This window comes from Ambystoma mexicanum, chromosome 4q, assembly GCF_040938575.1.
Source record: "Ambystoma mexicanum isolate Mex_15411 chromosome 4q, UKY_AmexF1_1, whole genome shotgun sequence".
In the NCBI taxonomy this organism is placed as follows: domain Eukaryota; kingdom Metazoa; phylum Chordata; class Amphibia; order Caudata; family Ambystomatidae; genus Ambystoma; species Ambystoma mexicanum.
In genome coordinates, this window is record NC_090928.1 from 859333941 (window position 1) to 859353668 (window position 19728).

The 19728-nt window shown below is 42.0% G+C and overlaps 1 protein-coding gene across 1 annotated transcript in view; it reads left to right on the forward strand.

Moving 5' to 3' along the window:
- STPG4 (sperm-tail PG-rich repeat containing 4) overlaps nt 1-19728 on the forward strand; it is a 384338-nt gene that overhangs the window by 325511 nt on the left and 39099 nt on the right. Inside the window, exon 5 of the mRNA XM_069608424.1 lies at nt 8702-8756. Coding sequence (XP_069464525.1) covers nt 8702-8756 — 55 coding nt within the window. The remainder of the gene's footprint in view (nt 1-8701; nt 8757-19728) is intronic.

Genomic DNA, 19728 nt, shown 5'->3' on the forward strand with positions numbered 1-19728 from the left:
ACAAAAACATTTGGCAACAACTGGTAGATTTACATAAAGTTAGAGAAGCCCTGCAATATCTCAAAGAGAATAATGATTATTACAAAGAAATTAATATCGAAGAAAACTTGAAAGATACAACTGAAATAATTCAAGAGACACAAGAAACTGGTCAATTTGAGCTCCTAGATCCTGCTACAATAGCAAACACTTTAGACCATCATACAATTTACCCATTGCACTCTAATGACACCATAGAAGATGCACTGGAAACATACAAAATGCGTCAAACAAAAGGATCACCAATCAGCATATGAGAAAAAAGTATAGAAGCACATGCTTTTACTCTACTGTTTCCTACTGGCAAAGGAGGAAGATACGATGATAGACCTGTTCAAATATCAGCATCAGAATATCGCTCATTACGAATGTATTCTGAAGAGCCCAGATTTCGACAAAATGTGGAATACATATTCCACCTACTCTTTGAAAGTGAACTAGCAATGTTATGTTACGGAGTTGCATACATATTAAAATCAGGATCACACTTTCAAAATATGACAGCCACACAATTATTACAAAAAGTTCAACAAAAAGATGAGGTTTTACAGACAAATCTTACAAATCTATTAGCAAATATGCAAGGTACTAAAGAGTACTGGTTTCGACGCCATGGAGATATACCTTGTATGATCAGAAACCTTGGCCCACCCACTTGGTTTGTTACATTAAGTTGCGCAGAATATGCATGGGAAGATTTACATGCTTTCCTACGCATATCAAACAAAAACAAAACAAACATAGATATACTAACACCTGGAGAACTTTGTTCTCAGGATCCTGTTAATGTTTCTAGATATTGTCACCATCGCTTCATTGCTATGCTACATTTTATTTGTAATAAAACTGTTCCTCCCCTTGGAGAAGTGCAACACTTCTTTTGGAGAAAAGAATACCAAGCCAGAGGAGCGCCACATGTCCACATGCTTTTATGGATTAAAGATGCTCCTAAATTTGGTCAAGACAGTGATGCCACTGTTTTACAGTTTATTGAAAAATATGTCACTTGTGAAATTCAATCAGAATCCACAAATAGTGATCTTCATGCAAAAATCTTACAATTCCAAAGACACAAATGTGGCAAATATTGTCGTCGCAAATACAAAAACAAAGGGAAATACTATAGCAAATGCCGATTTGGTTTCCCTAAACCAGTTACAAATACAGGTCAAGTGAAAACCTCATGTCTTCAGTTAGACATAGTGTTAAAGGTAAGTCACCTACAAATACATATTGCATAAAAAGAAAAGAAGAAGAAAAATATATCAATGATTACAATGCAATCATTGCCCACTTGTGGAATGCAAACATAGATGTGCAGTACATTGCAGACAATTCTACTGCAGTTGCACGATATGTCACAGCATACTTAACCAAATCAGAAAAGACAGAGCTCCAAGACCTCTGGAATGACCTGTCATCAGATAAAACAGTGTCTCAGAAATTATACAGCTTATAATGCTGTCCCATAGAGAATGTGGATCCTATGAAGCAGCTGATCGATTAACTGGTACTGCATTGTATGGTAAATCTGCAAATATAGTATGGCTAAGTCTTGGTCCAGCTAAATCTAGAAAAAGAGTTCTAAAATAACACGAAGATATACAAGCAATAGCCAAACATGATCCCAACAGCCAAGACATTTTAAAAAACAATTTATTGGACACATAGTACCCAAACAGGAGTACCACTTTGGAAACCATGTGTCTATACCACATAGCCCAAAACTACACATACAAAAATAATATAAAACCTGATGAGCAAAACCGTAAATACAAAGTGACAAACTGTGATGGCAGCTTAGTAAAACTCACCAAACCAAATTTAATTAATCATATCAAATTGTCATTAAAGACTCCTCAACATAAAGAAATATATTACATGTCCCTGCTACAACTCTTCAAACCATGGAGAAAAGAAGAAGAAATACTAGATATCTATGACTCATATGAAGACTCTTTCAAAGCCAATGAAAGCAGTATAACTGATGTAAACTTTGCACAGTACAAAACAATGTTGCACAATGAACAGCAACACGAAAAGGAACTCCAGGCCCAACTAGATAAGGACACTCCTGACAGTAGTCAACCTTCTGTCACAGGAAGCCAAGAACCACTGGGAGAATCACTAATAACAAATGAGGCAGAGTTAGCTATGATAGAAGTAGAAAACACCATGTGTCACTATGAAGATAAAGAAGACTTAACTACACTACAATCAAAACTAAACAAAGAGCAACGTAGCATTTTTCAAGAAATAACAAAAGAAATTGCACATGGTGTGCAACATGAAACAAAGAATGCACCTGCCAAAATTACAAACCTATACTATTGTATGTCATTGGTGAAGCTGGTTCTGGCAAAACATTCCTAATCAAAATCATCAGTAAGTTCCTTCAACAATTGACAAACAACAAACTGTCAGCTGTTGTCACTGCCCCCACAGGTTTAGCTGCCTACAACATAGGTGGTGTCACTTTACACTGATTACTACTCCTGCCAGTAGAACACCAAAACAAGTTAGATTATTACAAACTTTCTGCAGAAGCTGCAATGGAAGTACGCAGAGTATTGAAACAAATGAAAATGCTACTAATAGATGAAGTGAGCATGGTGTCCAACCTAATGTTGGCTTTGATTCACCTCAGATTACGAGAAGTACTCAAAACAAACTATGAAGAGCTATTTGCAGGAAAACACATCATTGTTTTCGGAGATCTTCTTCAATTGACACCTGTAAAAGGTGAGCCTATTTTTAAAACATTAGGACACAAACTATGCCGTAAAACTGTTGGCAGCATTGGAAATGTCAACCTTTGGCAACATTTCCAATACAGAGAATTAACAGAAAACATGTGCCAATCTGCAGATCTCACTTATGCCAACATCTTAAAAAGTATCAGAGTTGGTATACTTTCTAGAGAAGCAGAAGCAATATTGGAAACCCGGCACATTCATGCACTTTATGGTGATAATGCATGTGCTACACATGTTATGGAACAATTAGCCCAGAAAAATGTCAATTGAATGGCCTTAATTCCAACTCTTGCAAGCTGTTTCAAATTCAATTAAATAATGTTAAGCAAAGAAATGCAACCAATTATGGAAATTAGCGCCACAGACAAACTAGATGTACATGGAATGACACTACCCATGTGTGACCAAGCCACAGCAAGACTAAATAGTTTAGAAAAATGAATCTCAAACACAGCAGGCTTGGAAAAGATATTAAAATTATCCTTAAATTGCAGAGTAATGCTTAAACGTAACCTTGACGTGGACCAAGGACTAGTTAATGGAGCACTGGGTACAGTTGTTGGCTTTCAAACATACCCACGTGACAACAAAATTCAGTTTGTCAATATTCTCTTTGACAAACTTTCAGAAGTAAAAAGAGTAGGACGCTCAACAGCTCAATTCCTTCTCTTCAAAGGCATGTATGTACGCAGAGAACAATTTTCTCTAACTCTTGCATACTCAGTCACCATTCATAAATCACAAGGTCTTACTCTAGACAAAGCAATGATAGACATTGGTAACACAGTCTTTAAAGAAGGCATGAGCTACGTAGCACTGTCATGCCTACGTCATGCAAGTAAAGTAAACGCTGATATTCCTTGCATTTTAGAATACAATAGACTTCGTTCACTATACACCCCCCATCTACAAACATATCCTGTTCCACAAAAAGGAAAATTTTCTAAAAGAAAACTAAAGCAAACAGAAATGCAACAGGATGTCACTGCAAATCCTCCAAAGAGACTAAAAGAAACTAAAACTTCATCAAGTACCACAAGCAAAAAAGAATCAATTAGGGAAAGTAAACCAGGTACTTCTTTAAAGAAGGAAGACAAACTCCAAAAAAAGCAGTTAGATACAGAACTACCTGGACCATTTAAATTCTCAAATATAGTTGGTGTAAGTTGCTACGCAAATGTAGCAATGAATATTCTATTTCAATTACCACCAATTGTTGACAACATTTACTTACACAGTACAGACCCATTGTGTTTGCAAATGTTAGTACTTCACAGAAATGCAGCAAACAATCCTGACAACACGTATAGTGTTTTTGGAATAAGACGACAATTGGACTACTGTGCTGGAATGGTGAAATTCACTATAAACTCACAGAAAGATCCACAAGAATGTCTAATGTACTTACTATTAGTACTGGAAAACAAAAACATACCTATAAATGAAATCTTCCAGATTTCATACATGTGGAAACATACATGCACTCTCTGCAACAATGTGACACAAGAACAAATCCCCAATGAGCGCTTTGTCTATATATCAATACCTAATTGTGAATCCGCTCCATTTCAGCAACTTGTACAAAAACCACAGTAGATTATGTTCTACCTGCAATTCGGATAATTGCTCCACGTTACTAATACAAACACATAGTAAATACGTAATACTAATGCTTCTACGTTACAATGCAGATGGTACGCAAAACAACTGCAAGCTGACTGGATTCACACATGGGCAAATTTCACTTGGTAGGAAAACCGTTCACAACAATAGGTATAATCTACCATGCAGGAGCCACAACCATCGCAGCATATCACACCCATACAAGCTTATAACATTGTTCCTTATAAATTAGTTTTTGACCCAAAGTTAAAAGCCACTATGGGTGTGATATGCTGCAGTGGTTGTGGGTGCATGGACAAATCGAACACAACAAAAGCGTCTAGCACATAAATAAAATACAACTTTGAACCTATCTCATACTCCCCCATCCTCCCCAAAAGACTTCTACACACCAACACACTCTACTAAATACACATTTTGAACAAACTTTCACCGCAATGTCCACGGACGTCCGTAAATGCAAGATGGCGCGCGCAACAGAAAATCTGACGCGCATTCACGCACCACGCCGCCCAATCAGCGAACACGTCGGCTGTCCGCGGACATGACGCAAGCCGCTAGGTCAATCGGGGTGCTGTCCGCGGAGCGAACAGGGAAGTCCGTCCGCGAAGCGAACACAGATATCACTAATTTTTTTGCCTTACATTTTGGTCATTTTTAAAAAAACTAATGGACGGTTTTACACCAAATTTGCAAAAGCACGCTTTCGGGACCAGGCCGCCGCTCCTGCCACAAATTTGGTGTAAATCCGTCCAGCGGTTCGGGCTGTAGCCGTGCGCAAAGTTTTTTCCCATTCAATCTATGGGAAAAAAAAGTTTTGGGACCCCCCCTATAACTTTTCCCCCCCTGGACGAATCCTCACCAAACTTTGCAAAGAAATTCAGAGTGGGCCATAAACTTTTATTGCAAAGTTTGGTGAGGATTCGTCCAGGGGGAGCGAAGTTATAAGACGCCCAAAAAGTGCTCTTCCTATGGAAACACCAACTTAACCATAACTACATGGCCGCTACCGCGGCCATGTATTGGGGTCTAAGTGGCTGCGTAGCTTCATGCAGGATGTCTATGTGCTTCATGTCTACTGTATCTATGTCATGATGCCAGTCATGATGTCATCAGCGTTCTTCGAGGCAGTCAGTCGACTTGTTCGATCGATGACAGCTATATCTCTTCAATACTATTATCCGGGTATGGTCTGAATGGTCGTCTGAGTGTGTAGTGCCTCTCACACCTGCGATACATCCTTGATGGTGAGGAAGGACCTATAAGCGATGTTCAGCTCTTGTTTCTCTGTAGTGGAGCTGCGAGTGGATGGATGTAACAAGGGTCAAGTTTGGGTCTCCCTCTTCAAAGTGCATATAGTGGAACAGCATCACATTTGTAGGAAGGTCACTGCATGGCCGCCTCTCAAAAAAAGTTAACTAAATTACTAGTCATTACCACTCTGATTCAAAGAGCAGAGATTATTGTGACACTCTTCAACAGCACACAACATCCACTCGACTGAATTTACTGTGACCTAAGGAAAGTAGCAGGAGAAAGGTTCCTGAGAAAATGGTGGCAGCGTGAGCTGCATTCGATTTAAAACATAAACTGTTGTTGCCACCAGCAAAAAGTTAAAGTGATGATCAGCTGCCGAAGGCACGTTGTGAGGTGATATGGCTTAATTTAACTCTTAAATTACTTGATTACAATTAAAGAGTCCATTTTTCCAAATTAAACTATTTTGAAACATAAATACTAATCAGCACAGAAGCACCCCTTTCATTTGTTGTTTAGCAAAGGAGGTCAAATTGAGAACTCACAGATCTGGTAACTTTATTATGGCGTAGGACCAGTTTTGGATTTTTCATGCCCATAATCTGGAAAGTGAACATAAATGTTGATAAAATGATTTTTATGCTCTGCAGTGCAAGGAAGGCTCCTTAGGGCTTTAGGTATCATCCTACAGAGACTTCTTTCCTTTTGCAGGAGCCGGTAGGCTACACTTGATATATGATGGCAGCACCATCAAGACTATACCTTACATTTGGTGGCTTACCAAGGGTATGATGACATTATTGGGGCATTGAAGGCAGCACTTGCACATTTGTACCTCTTGACACTCTATACCTTAAAGAGGGTGACTATAACAGGCACTGGAATGCATTATTTGGAGATTCAAAATTGCAGTTAACATATGATGGATACACCTGCACGTGTAGGGTTACACCTTAGCATACAGTCACTATTCTAGGCACATGATGACATCAGAGGGGGACTTCACAAATAGAAGATAAAACCTATACCAATGCTTGCTTTCATTGACTCCTTCTATTTTTCCTGACTTGCTGCAATGAAAGCACAGTGGATGCTAATGCCTGACAGGAGCTAGAGGGCTTGCTGGGACCCATGAATAGCACCAATACAGAAAACTACACCCACACAGAAAGGGTTGAGAGTCACATATGTTTCATGTCTCTGGGTCGGTCACATTTCCAAGCATACCAGGGCCTATTTTCACAGGAAAGCACTGCTACCTAGGCAGAGGTTTAGGGTCAGAATGGACATGTCACTCTATTCATTTTTAAAATATATCTCTGTAGTATATACTGTCGTGAAGGAGGTGGTGGGAGGGCTGATCTTTTGTTAAAGTAATCTGAAAAAAATCTATTGAAGCATTACCGCATGCACCAGAGAGATCTATGTTGTGGTAGGTTCCTGCTGCCAAAGTTAGTGTTACTAAGCCATAGGTGTGGCCCTCTAACAAAGGCAAAGGGCACCTTGTTTCACACTACTAAAGTCTGTGCACCTTCTGTCCTTCCCGAATGCTTCACCACAATCTCATCCCTCCCCCTCCTAGGTGCACCCCTTGGTGTCCATCACCTTCTCCTCCATGCCACTGTTCTTCCACATCTCTCCTGATGTACAATCTCCCTCCTACTCCTTGCAAATACTCCCCTGCTTCTTTGTACTTATTTCTGTCACATTCACCTCTTTGCTGTTCATCCACTTTTTCACTTTCTTCTGGTACCTCTTCCATCCCCTCCTTGTTGTTCCACAACTCCCCTTTTTCACTTCCCTCTATCACCTCCTCCTTATCCTTCTAGATGGGTATCTGCTCCTCTTCCTCATTCAGCAACCCTTCCACCAACTCTCGATCTCTTTTGCCATTCTCCTTCCCTTTTCTGGTTCTCACTACTGGTCTGATAATTCTTGCCAGCCCCCCCCCCCACACTTTCTGGATCTGTGTACTCCCTGCCCTCTGGGCCAATCTTCTCCTAACCTTCTGGGTCTTTCTCACCTAAGCTTCCTGGTTCTTTCTTTTCTCAGCCTGATGGGTCTCTTAATCCGTCTCCCCTGCATCCTACTGTCTCCTTCTTACCCCAGCATTCTGGGACTTTCCTCCAGTCTCCGGTATCCTGCACTTGTTCCAGCTACAGTTCTAGATCCAGCTCCTTATCACTCCTTGTCTCCATCTCCTTCCATTCACATCTTCTGCCAGCTCAGAATGATCCCACCCTATTAATTCCCACTGCTTTCTGCCACAAGCTTTTCTAGCATGTGGCCTTACCTCCCAGCATCTTTCTGGTGTAAAGGAACACAGGTGTGTTTCTTTTGGTAGCTGGGTGGGATTTGGCTTTCAAGCCGCGCCCCTAAGGTTCACGTGCAGTTCAGCTCAACCCTCCCCTTGGGAAGTCCTCTCTCTACCTGCCCCTTGCTGGGACTACCCTTGCAGTGGGCCGCCTTAACTTAACGAGTCGTAGCTGTATAAGCATGGGGTCCTTGTGGATGATCGCCACTTTCCCCCCTTTGGGTTTACAGCAGATTTCTATATCTGGTCACATGGTCGTCCCCACCCAATTGATGCTCCCAGATTCTCTTAACGGGACAAGAGTGTCTATGGTAATAATGTGGTATCTCTCCTTGTATCATTTTAGGGGTAGCCTTGGGATTCTGCCTCTGGGGCCAGCATCACATGGCTTTTTACAGTGCCAGGTCCCCTTGTCGACCACACCATCCAGCAAGGTCAGGTAGGGGTCTTCGGCACATTTCCCAGTAGCTTGTTACTTTAGTTACTTTAGACCAGTCTCCTCTAATGTTAACAAAATAACATGCAACCCCCAGCGACTTGTCTTCTAGGAAATGTCTGAATACATAGTTCTGGCCTGGCAAAGTGAAGAGAGAACATTACATATTGATGATACAATCGCTAATTAGCTAAGTGTTTTTCATTTTTGGCCAATCCCAAGTCTTTTACATTATTGTGTACTGAATCGTATTGTTCAATCTCCTTCTCCCACCAGGCACTTCATGTTTCGCTCTGCAGTCAAGCGGTTTCCAACTACCCACTTTGTACCTGTGAGTATTATACATGCATATTAAATACCTCTGTAAACTCTCTTAAGAAGGTTATAGTTTTAATAGAACCTCAATGTTAATGCAAATAGTCAAGTTCTCAGCTGTTTTAATGTGTACCAGTCACACTCTCCTGCCTGTTGACTCGCAGTTCACCTATAATCTGGCTAGTGTACGCTTCATAGAAGGCAGAGCAGACACAGCAAAAAAGCTGAAAGCAAATGCTTCCCCACATCCAAGGGAGCCATAGTGTGGTTGCTGCCATGAATGCACACAGTGCGCATGCACAGAGGACCGTGACCCATCTCCGGTGCATGAACGCTGGGAAGCACTATGTCAACAATGGCAAAATTAGGCAAAGCCTCACTCCCCAGGTGAGTAGTATCTCAACATTCTCTGGGGGTTGCTCCTTGGATTCAAATACACTTGTTCCATTTCTGGCTTCCTGCTCTGTTGTCAGTTAGCCTAGGTGCTCCTTACTGTGGTCTTAACCCTTCTTGTTCTTTTCAGCAATATTATAATTCTCCTTTGTCCTGGGGCTTATTTTTCCTATCCACCTATTTACCCCCACTTCTAAATGTGCCGTCTCTGGATCTGCCTTTCCTTTCCTCTGCCTGGACCACAACTTGACATTGTTCTTTACCAGCTGTGAGAAATCTGAGGGGGAACTCACTCCTATTCCCCATGGATTGTCTGCGCAAGTGGCCAGGGAAAGGCCATCGCTCTTGGATCACGACCCTGGGCGTGGACAAGTGAAGGAGGATCATCTGGGTGGAGGGTCTGTGGGGACTGGGAGTGGGATGCCCTTGGGAGAGACATGGTATCCCCTTTCCCTAATAATGACCGAACCAACCCATACCACGCCTTTTTGGGTATTACAAAACAGCTCCCCTGAGTTATTCACACATGTCTACAAAAAGTACTGAGATGAAAAAGAAGCAACCGAGAGCAGTGAAGACTAGTTGCTTTTACCACTTAGGTACTGGGACGAAGAAGAGGCCTGCTAAGAGCAGCAGAGGTCAGGCATGTCCCTTTAATGATGGACAGGCAAGTCTAATTGTGAACTCACACCTTCAGCCTGTTAAAGGGCTGCAGGTGCATAAAAAGCCCCACCAAATTAGAGTAAAGTAGGGAATGGTGAAACAAGCAGTCGCCGTAAATTTGCAGCAGCAGAGAGGCCAAGATGAACAACGAGGTGCTGTCCGTGTGCAACACACTTGTGGTTCGGGGAGGAGCGGCCTGGGAGCTGGGGCTGGCTCTGTGCAACCAAAGGAAGTGTGAAAGGGGAGCTGTGCAGGAATGCTGCCCTTTTTTCTATTGCTCAAGGTGCTCATTTTCCTGGGGCCAGAAGTCGACCCATGAGTGCCTGAGGGGCAGGAGGTGGAACCCTGAAGCAAAGCGGAGAAGGCCGGAAGATCTGCACTGCAGGAACTCGCACCACAGAAACCAGTGAGTTTCTAGACAAACAGAAACCTGTTATGTTAGTGTTTGATGCTGCGCGTAAGGATACTTTGTTATGGAGTTTATGAAATAATGTAAACAGTTGAACTGCGCCACATCAAAAAAGATCCAACAAGTACAGTTGTACTGTATTTTAATGTGTCTTCTAGACAGCCTGACACGTGTTTCGAGCGTAGCTCTTCCTCTGAGGCGATAAATGGTGTCCAATCTGAAAATCAATTAGATGAAATAACCAATATACAGCTCATAGTCTGAATTCTTAATTAAGACTGCAATTGCACTAATACAATAGTAAGAACTGCCTTCCGGCATCCGAATGAATCAATCGCTTGATTCATTTGGATTCTGGAAGGCAGTTCTCTGTTTATCTAGGTGTTTGTTTGCGCAACACCTGTGCTTTTCCTTGTTATGGAGCATGTATCTCAGAGTCACTTGTGATGGGGGGAGTGGAATGGGAGTTGTGTGATTCCCTCAATTGACTACATGTAATACTGCTATCCTCAGTGCACACAGCAAGTGCTGCTTCAGGAGTGAAAAGACCAAGATGCCTCATTACAAGTTTGCCAGTCCAGAAACAACGGTGACGGTAAGCTTACCGGCACCGTTGTTTCCAGACCGGCAAACTACGAGTCTGCCTGCTGGAGCCGCTGTGCCCAACAGATCTGACCCTGCCGGACACAGCAGCCACGGTAGGCATACCATCATGGAAGTACCGGCACCATTATTAATGGTGCCTGCTTCTGTGTTCCCCATTCCCATAGAGTATGACAAAAGATAATGTATGATGTATATATATTGTATGCAATAACAGCAAAATATGAGGATCCCAAATATCATAACCAAGATTGCAATTAGTTTCCATCCCCAGGATCGTAGCAGTTCCCAGAACCATGAACTTATATTTAGATTCCAACCACCTGTGGGGACATGAATTTCGGAGTTTAAGACATGTAATTTCTTAATTGCTTCAAATATCGTGGGGGAGGAGTCACTTACAAATAAGCACGCTGATCCTACTAAATTGCATACACCTCTACGATCAGCCAATATAATATCAAGCACCATTCTATTCTGAAGTGCAACTAGTCTAATTGCTTTTTGTACCAGTGTAATATTATAAAGTATATCAGTTGTTCCATTTATCGTTTTCTCTAACACCCTGGACAGTTTTCGTATATTCCATGAGTTTATTGCTTGTCCCCAAAATGGTATAAATGATTTCGCCATATCCCGAGCAATCTGCCCAGCAGTATCATCTCGTCGTGGCCGAGATCTAGATATTTTTGCTATTTCAGAAGTTTTGGCAAGGAATACACCAGGTAAAAGTATCCCTAAATAACAGGTCCCTTTCCAGTTTCTAGGTAATCATGGGTAAGCCTGATCTCCACAAACAAAATAGACAGAACTTCCGATATACAATGGCTTCTCTTCTTGTTCAAGCACAGCAGTATTCATACATCTAGTAAATGTTCCCACTGGGTGGGAACCCTTTTTCCATAAGCAAAATGGAACAGAATGTGGACTATGATTAATAGTATAAGAGGGAGGCACAGCATCTTTGTTTCCAACCGGAGCTATTTTAAAAGTGATTAGGGACTGTTAAGGCCTTGAGAGCCTATCTACTGGACTTATTACCATTTTTATTTTGCTTCTGCTTGTAAACATGGAAAAACCCAACGGTTCCTATACCAATTTTTCAAATTCATTTATATTTGTTCCATCAAATTGTCCAGTGACACTATCATTCCATTTCCCGGAAAATAGCGCTCTTAATGATGCATAACAGGCCGTATTAAGCGGCAAATGATGTACATACCAACCCATTCCTCTTTCCCCGTGCTGGGGTAAATGGGGTAAATGGGAAGAAAACCAACAATTGGACCTATTCAAGATAGCATGGGTCAAATTCCTAATCAGCATTAAAGTGTTATTATCATATCCTTTTCTATGTTTCACTTCTTGTGATGGAAGAGTATAAGAGAGCACATGTACTGGGGTGCTCATAGTAGGAGCATTGGTAGCTGACAATAGAGAGTTTAAGGGATGCATAGTCTCCAGGGACCAAAACATTGGTATCAGTGTAATCAAAATGCAGAGTTGTATCATAATCAAAAGCACGTTATTCTTTCTAAACAAAGTCTTTCTTGGAATAGACTTAATGTCAATCTTTATATCATCAACAGCATTTGTGCGGGCAGGAGCAGGAGCGAGTATAGTCATCGTCTATAATGATTATTTCAGAAAAAGTTTGTGCCTGCTTAAAGATAACAGCAAGCTGATGTGTAACTTCACAGAGCTCCAAAAAGGCAGGAGCAAGTATCAATTTTATAGTGTCGGTACCATTTGCCCCCGCTTGTTCATGCCAGGTTGCAAAGACCTTCACTTTCAATTGTAGCACCGGGAAACCGCGTGTCAGAACTCTCAACTGATACAGCTTGTACACTCCTTTTCCCTAGGCCTCCTTTCCCTGCTCCATTCGTGATCTAGAAACAAAGGCAAAATAAAAGCTGATCACTTCCGATTTCATGAACGTAGATTGTAACTTACAGCTCCAGGTACAGTATGATCGATGAACAATGCACTCTCATCTCCAGATGCAGGATCAGTACCAATTCGTGATGCAATGAGTGATGTTGAGGCAACACTGGTCTTTCGATTTTTGTTGCAATCTCCCCAGGTCCTTTCTCGGGCTTAGGAAGGACTTCTGATGGGGATTCAGCGGTGATATCTTTTTGATCAAGTACAGCTGTCTTGCTTTCGATGTCAGGATCATCAATCTCTCTCATGTGGCAAAGGAAACGGAACTCTTTTTGTGTGTGTTGCGTGGATCCATTGTTTTCGGCCATTCACTCGGACTGCAGTCTCCGTGGCCAGTAGCACCTGGAAAGGTCCCGTCGAGCGCGGTGCAAGTGAAGACATTCTTTCAAAATTCTTCACCAGAGTCCAGTCACTTGGCTGCAGACAATGTCCTGGGCCTGTATATCTGACAGGAAGAGCTTCCTGCACCTGCTGATGAATCAAACACAAGTTTTGAGTCAACTGTTTGCAGTAATCAATAAGTAATGGATACTCAACATCCCTTAGCCGTTTTGGACGGGGCACATTCCAGACATCGCCTGGTCTCCCCATAACAATTTCATATGGGGAGAGGCCAGTCCTTGCCTGCACAGCTGTTCGCATGCACAGTAAAGCTAGTGGTAATGCATCGGGCCATTTGAAATTGCTCCCTGTGCAAATCTTGCTCAGCTTATTTTTCAACATACCGTTTTGGCGTTCTACCAAACCGGCACTCATCAGGTGTCTGGCCGAATGGAATCACTTATCAATTTAGAGACCTGCACAAATTTGCAATATCACGGCCGCAATAAAATCTTGTCTTGGCTGCTTGTGTCAACAGATGGACGCTGACTGGTGTGTCGACGCATACCTGAATATCTGTTACTCCTTCCCAATTAAATCAGATGAGTGTGTCTCTCCCACAAGCTATCCTCAGGGATGCCCAGCTACCCACACTCTTCATCCCAGGTGTCAGTCGATGACACATCTCTCACTTGCACACATCAAGGGACTGAGTGGTGTGTTGTCCACCTCCCTAACTCTTTAAAGAGGACCCTTGTGCTTTTTCACCCACTCCAATTTAGTGAAAGTGTCATGCAGCACTGCATAAGCAAAACCAAAACGTGCCTAAATAGCCTAAGCCTACTGAAATGATCTGCTATACAGTAAGCAGAAAAGTCCTTTTATTGAAGTAATACAGAAGAGCCACCTGATACACCTACACACACATATGTATACAACCAACTGCATCTTTTCCCCTAAGTTCTAAATTCCATATTGCATTCTAGTACTCTACATATTCTTGCTAAAACACTCTTTTGGGAGTAAGATGCTACACATCTCCCTTTTTTTATAACATTAAAACAAAGTACCTGAAAGAGAGAAAAACATGCACAAAACCTGTAAAGAACACCATGGAACAAACATCCTAAAATATATATAAGGAAACAAAATGAGGAACCATGTACAGGAAAACAAAATTATATATATTCATATGTCAAGTGCACATAACTCACAGAATGTTTAAAATGACACAGTTGAGAGCTAGTCTACATAATCTTTAAGATACAATGGCCTTCCACGGTCTCGTCGTCTCGTAAAGGATGAGCGCCACACACATACTGACCTTTCCCTTTATGATCATTAACCTTTGACTGCACCTTCTCTTTGTGAACAGTATAATCTGTATCCTTCTTCTCACCATTAGCCTGAGCACCCACTCCTCTCCCAACCTGCCAAACAGGATGTTTCTTCAAACACCTACACACCCGGTTAACATTCCAGACTCTTCCATCTGCTACTTTTATAGCACCATGCAATCTTTCAATCACTTCCATTGGTTTAGACTAATGCACATCTCCTTACATCGTGGCATGTGGGAGTTTTCTTCGCACCCAATCACCTCTTTTGATTGTACATTCCTTTATAGCTTTTCTGACATCAAAACAGGATTTGTTGTACACTTGTTTCTAGCCAATGTTGCTCTTGATCACAGCCAAATCAATATTTTTCAAACATGCTCTCCCCAACTAAGCTGGACAAACTCTGGTGTTAGGCTTCTTTTCCCTTAAAACCTCAAAAGGAGATACTCCTGTAGTGGCATGAGGTGTACATCTATAAGCCACAACTGTACCTTCAGCAGCCTTTCTCAAATCGCCTCCTTCTGAGATAGCAGATCTGATACTCTCCTTAATCACCCTATTAAATCTATTGACAATGCCATTTGTTTCAGGGTGATCAATTGAACTGGTTTTGTGATCTATGACATTCTACTTCAAAAATACACCCATCTCCTCTGAAATTAGTTGAACACGGTTATCTGTTTTAATAGTGGTGGGATAAACCTCCCTTCTAGAATTTCACTGAGAAATGTAATTATATCTTTGGTACACACATTTTGCACCCAAGCAATCTCTCCCCAATGCGACAATACAATATTTGAGTAGTCCATGAGACTTAACTGGTCCAACAATGTCCAAACCAACTCGTTCCCACGGCATAGAGGGAATGGACATCAAAGTCATTGGTTCTAATCTAGTGGCATAACCTTTGGCAGTACTTTCACACTCTGTGCAATCTTGAACCACCCTCTAAACTTGCACATCCCTTCCAGCCCACCAATAGTCCTGTCTTACTAATGGTTTTGTTTTGGATATTCCTTGATGACCTTTGTGAGCCATCTCTAAAATTTGTTTATGAACTGCTACTGGCAGAAAGAACTTGTCCCCTCTCAACACTAAACCATCCTTTACTAGTAGCTCATCAAACACATGTAAAATGGGATCAGGAATCGCACCTCTTGATTTGATTGCTTTTTAAACCAACTTCAAGCCTTTCCTTGACATCAATCATCACTGCATCAGTTGACATGGCTTCACGCCACTTACTCTCCAAAACTACATCTTGGTTGACAATCAAAATCTTATCTTCTTTATCTTCCTCCTCATCATCATCTTCTACCACATTAGTCAACCTTGAAAGGCAATCAGCTGCTTTGTTTCTTACTCCTGGAAGATACTTGATTTCCCAGTTATACTCCTGCAAACTCGCCACCAACTTGCAGAGTCTAGATGATACTTTATCTAAACCTTTCGTGGTGAGAATCTCCATCAAAGATTTGTGATCAGACCTCAATATGAACTTCACACCCCACAGAAAAAGCAAAACTTCTCAATTGCCCATTTAATTGCCAATAACCCATTTTCAAGACCCTTGAAGAAAAAGCAACAGTGCATTCGTCTCCTTCTAGCTTCTGAGAAAACACAGCACCTAACCCATTATTGCTGGCGTCCATCGTCAGCACACTTGTCCTGCTAGGATCAAAATTGCTCAAGGTGGGGTTTTTGCTAAGGCTACTTTAACCTCTGGGAATTCTAGTTCACATTGTTTACTCCATAGGAATTTAACAACTTTCTTCACTAAATCTCTCATGCTACTGGATTTATCTGGCAGACCTGGAATAAATTTGGCATACATAAGAAACAACTTTTTCCTTGTCTGTGGGACTGGGAAAATGTTCAGTGATTTCATGACCTAGATACTGAATTATCGACTTACTAAACTTGCATTTTTCCTTACTCAAGGTCAATCCTGGGTACATGAAAATATCAAGTACCTTTTTAAATCTTCCATCATACTCATCTTGACTTCCTCCATAGACCAGAACATCGTCCTGAAAGCACAGAATCCCCTTCATGTTGTTAAAATGTTGGTACATAATACGCTGAAAAATAGCTGCGGCAGACACTAAACCAAAAGGTATTGCCTACATTGGAATAAGCCCTCTGGGGTAATAAAAGCTGTGATACCCCTAGAGGATGAATGTAAAATGATTTGGTGGTGTGCAAAATTCGAATCCAAAGTACTCATAACTTTAGTCCATTTGATTGTGCCTAACATCTCTGAAATATTATGTAAAGGATGCCTATCAGGTATAACACATGGATTCACTAACATAAGATAGATACATAGGCCCTCATTACGGGTCTGGCGGTAACCCTGCCGGACCCGTAAACAGTTATCTGCACCTGGCTTGCCGGTAACACCAGGGTATTACAACCCCGGCTGCCAGTAAGTCAGGCGCCGGTAACTATGTTGTTCCCCATTCTCATAGAGTCCCATAGGACTCCAAGGGTAGTAGCGACCACTGAAACACTGGCACCGCCATTGACGGTGCCAGTGTTTCAGTGAATGTCTGCGAGCGGGTGCCGTTCAGCCTGCCAGGGCAGACTAGGCGGTTGGGACGGCACCCGCCCGCAGAACTCGTAGTTTGCCGATCCGGAAACAACGGTGCCAGTGATCTTACCGGCATCGTTGTTTCCGTACCGGAAAACTTGAAATGAGGGCTATAGTCTTAACTTCCCGTTGGGTTTGTGCACTGCAACGAAAGGAGAAACCCACTCTGATGCTTCAATTCTCTCCATTAGTCCTTGTCTTTCCATACTTTCTAGTTCTTCTTTCACTGCAGCCCTGGCAGCTAGTGGCACAGGCCTGCGTTTTTTTTACAATGGGAACTGAGTTGTCTTTCACTCTTATTTTGTGCATAAAACCCTTCAATTTACCTAGTTCTTCACAAAACACATTGGGCCTCATTATGAGACTGGCGGTAGCCATGCCGGTAAAACTGGCACGACTGCCGCCGGAATAATTTTTTTCCGGCGCCTGGGTATGGCCAATTACCGGAGCATTACAGCCCCCACCAGACACAGTAATTGACGAATCCTGGGCACTGGTAAAAAATGCTCCCCATTCCCATTCCCATTCAAGGCCCGTAGGGCTCAATAGGAATGGGGAGGCCAGATGCACCGGCACCATTTTTGAATGGTGCCGGTGCATCCGACATGGTCTGCTCATGGGTGCGTTCCGCCTGCCAGGTCAGACCTGGCGGGAAAAAAGGCACCTACGAGCAGAACTTGTAGTTTGCCGGTCCAGTAACTATGGTACCGGCAAGCTTACCGGTACTGTAGTTACTGGACCGGCAAACTTATAATGAGGCCCATTGTGTTGGAAAGGATCATTAAGCTCTCCTATGGCATAAACTGCTTCATCTGCATTTGGGTCAAGTTTTATTTTTAACCTTCTTTGGTTTGACCAACTAAAAAGGGTATTATTACCCTTCCTTGAAACATAAACCGTCCGTTTGGCTGACCTATCCTTAAACCTCCTTATTGCCCAAAGCCAAACCTCGAGTTCATTTCTTTTCCCACCATATGCTACTGGTCTGATGTCTACAGTATTGAGAGAGACTCTTTTCTTTAAGTGGTGGTCAAACATGGAGTTGGGAAGTGTATTTTGTTCCAGTTTCAATTACGATACCAACATCAACTCCTTCAATCATAATGGAGGACTGGGCTTTTTGATGCCAGCATCATCATCGCCAACTATGGCAACATTATCTGAAGTGCTATTCACTGGACATGTACATTCATCCATATCTTCACAGAGTTCATCGATACAATCAATATGTTCAGGTTTGGTTTTGCAACAAGAGGTCAAATTACCTATCTTATTACACCTTTTACATAGAGCCTTAATGAACGGACACTTATCGCTACTAGCAAAATGGGATAGACTGTCACAGTGAAAACATCTCGTCCTGACATCCTTCTGTCATCGTCTTCCTTCCTTTTTTGTTTTGGCTAAATCTTCTTTTAATTCTGCCCTTTTTTGTAGACTGTTTCTTCTTGTCAGTTGTCTTATTTTGCACTAGTGATATTTCTGGATTCTTAACATCCATGTCAGTTCTTTTCTCTAGCTCTTTCACACATTTGTTTGTTTGCTCAACCTCCTTTGCCACTCTGAGTACTTAATCAATTGAGGTATTGCTTTTGGACCACAAAGCTTCTCAGACTTTCTCATTGCTGCATTCCAACATGAACTGATCCCTTAATCTCTTGTTTAAGCTAGTGCCAAATTCACATAAGGCTGCCAGATCTCTAAGAGCTGTGATGTATTGCTCAAAGGATTCCCCATTTTGTTGCTTCCTTTTGCAAAAGATGAATGTTTCAAGTATAGTGCTCACTGATTTTTCATAATGCTTGTCAAGCATTTTTATGCACTTCTCATATTCTGTGAGTCCTATTGATTGTTCTTCGGATAGTGGGGGCAGGTTCTCAAAATGTCCTAGGCCATAGTTCCGTAAACAATGCATTAAAAGACACTTCTTCCGCTCTCTGGAAAAGTTCAGTCCATGTGCCACAAGAACAAAATGCTCAAAGCTTTTTTTCCATCTTTTCCATGGAATGTTGGGTTCTCCTTGAACTTTCATAAAGTAATTAGCAGGAGGTACCCCTTGTAAAACCATGTTGTCAATTGGTTGCAATTCTTGTGTGCAAAAAAGAAAAAGAAAATCATTATTTTTTTATTGTTTAACTTAATGAAACAATAGTAGTCCTCTTTCTTTATTACATTTCATTTTCATGAGTCTTCCTTTTGCATTGAGTGCGTTTCTGTGTTTATACAGGCAGTTTCTTTTGTTGATGTTGTTGCTAAAGCAACCAAAGTTGCAGCACATAAAATCAAAGGGCCTCATTACGAGGAAGATGGTAGGGGGTTAACGGGGCCTAGAGCTACCCGCCCCGTTAATCCCCTACTGCCTCATTACAAGTCCTCCTTGCGGGACCCGCTAAGGATGCCTGGTGAAACTAGGCATCCTTAGCGGGTCCCGTGAGCAGACCAGGACACAAACAACGGGCCCGTCATTAACAGGCCTGTTATTTGCATCCTCCCCATTCCCATTGAGCCCTATGGGGGCTCGAATGGGGATGTACCGTGTCCGGGTTCCCTGAATGGGGAAATTCCGGGCCCTCCAAGGTCAGAATGGCTTTTTGCGGCATGGTTACCTCCATTCTCGTAATGAGGCCCAAAGTCTCTTATTCCTTTGTCCGTGTTATACATGCGGTTGCTAAGGTAAACAACATGGCGGCATGCAGGACCAACATCTGTAGGTCCTTTTCTC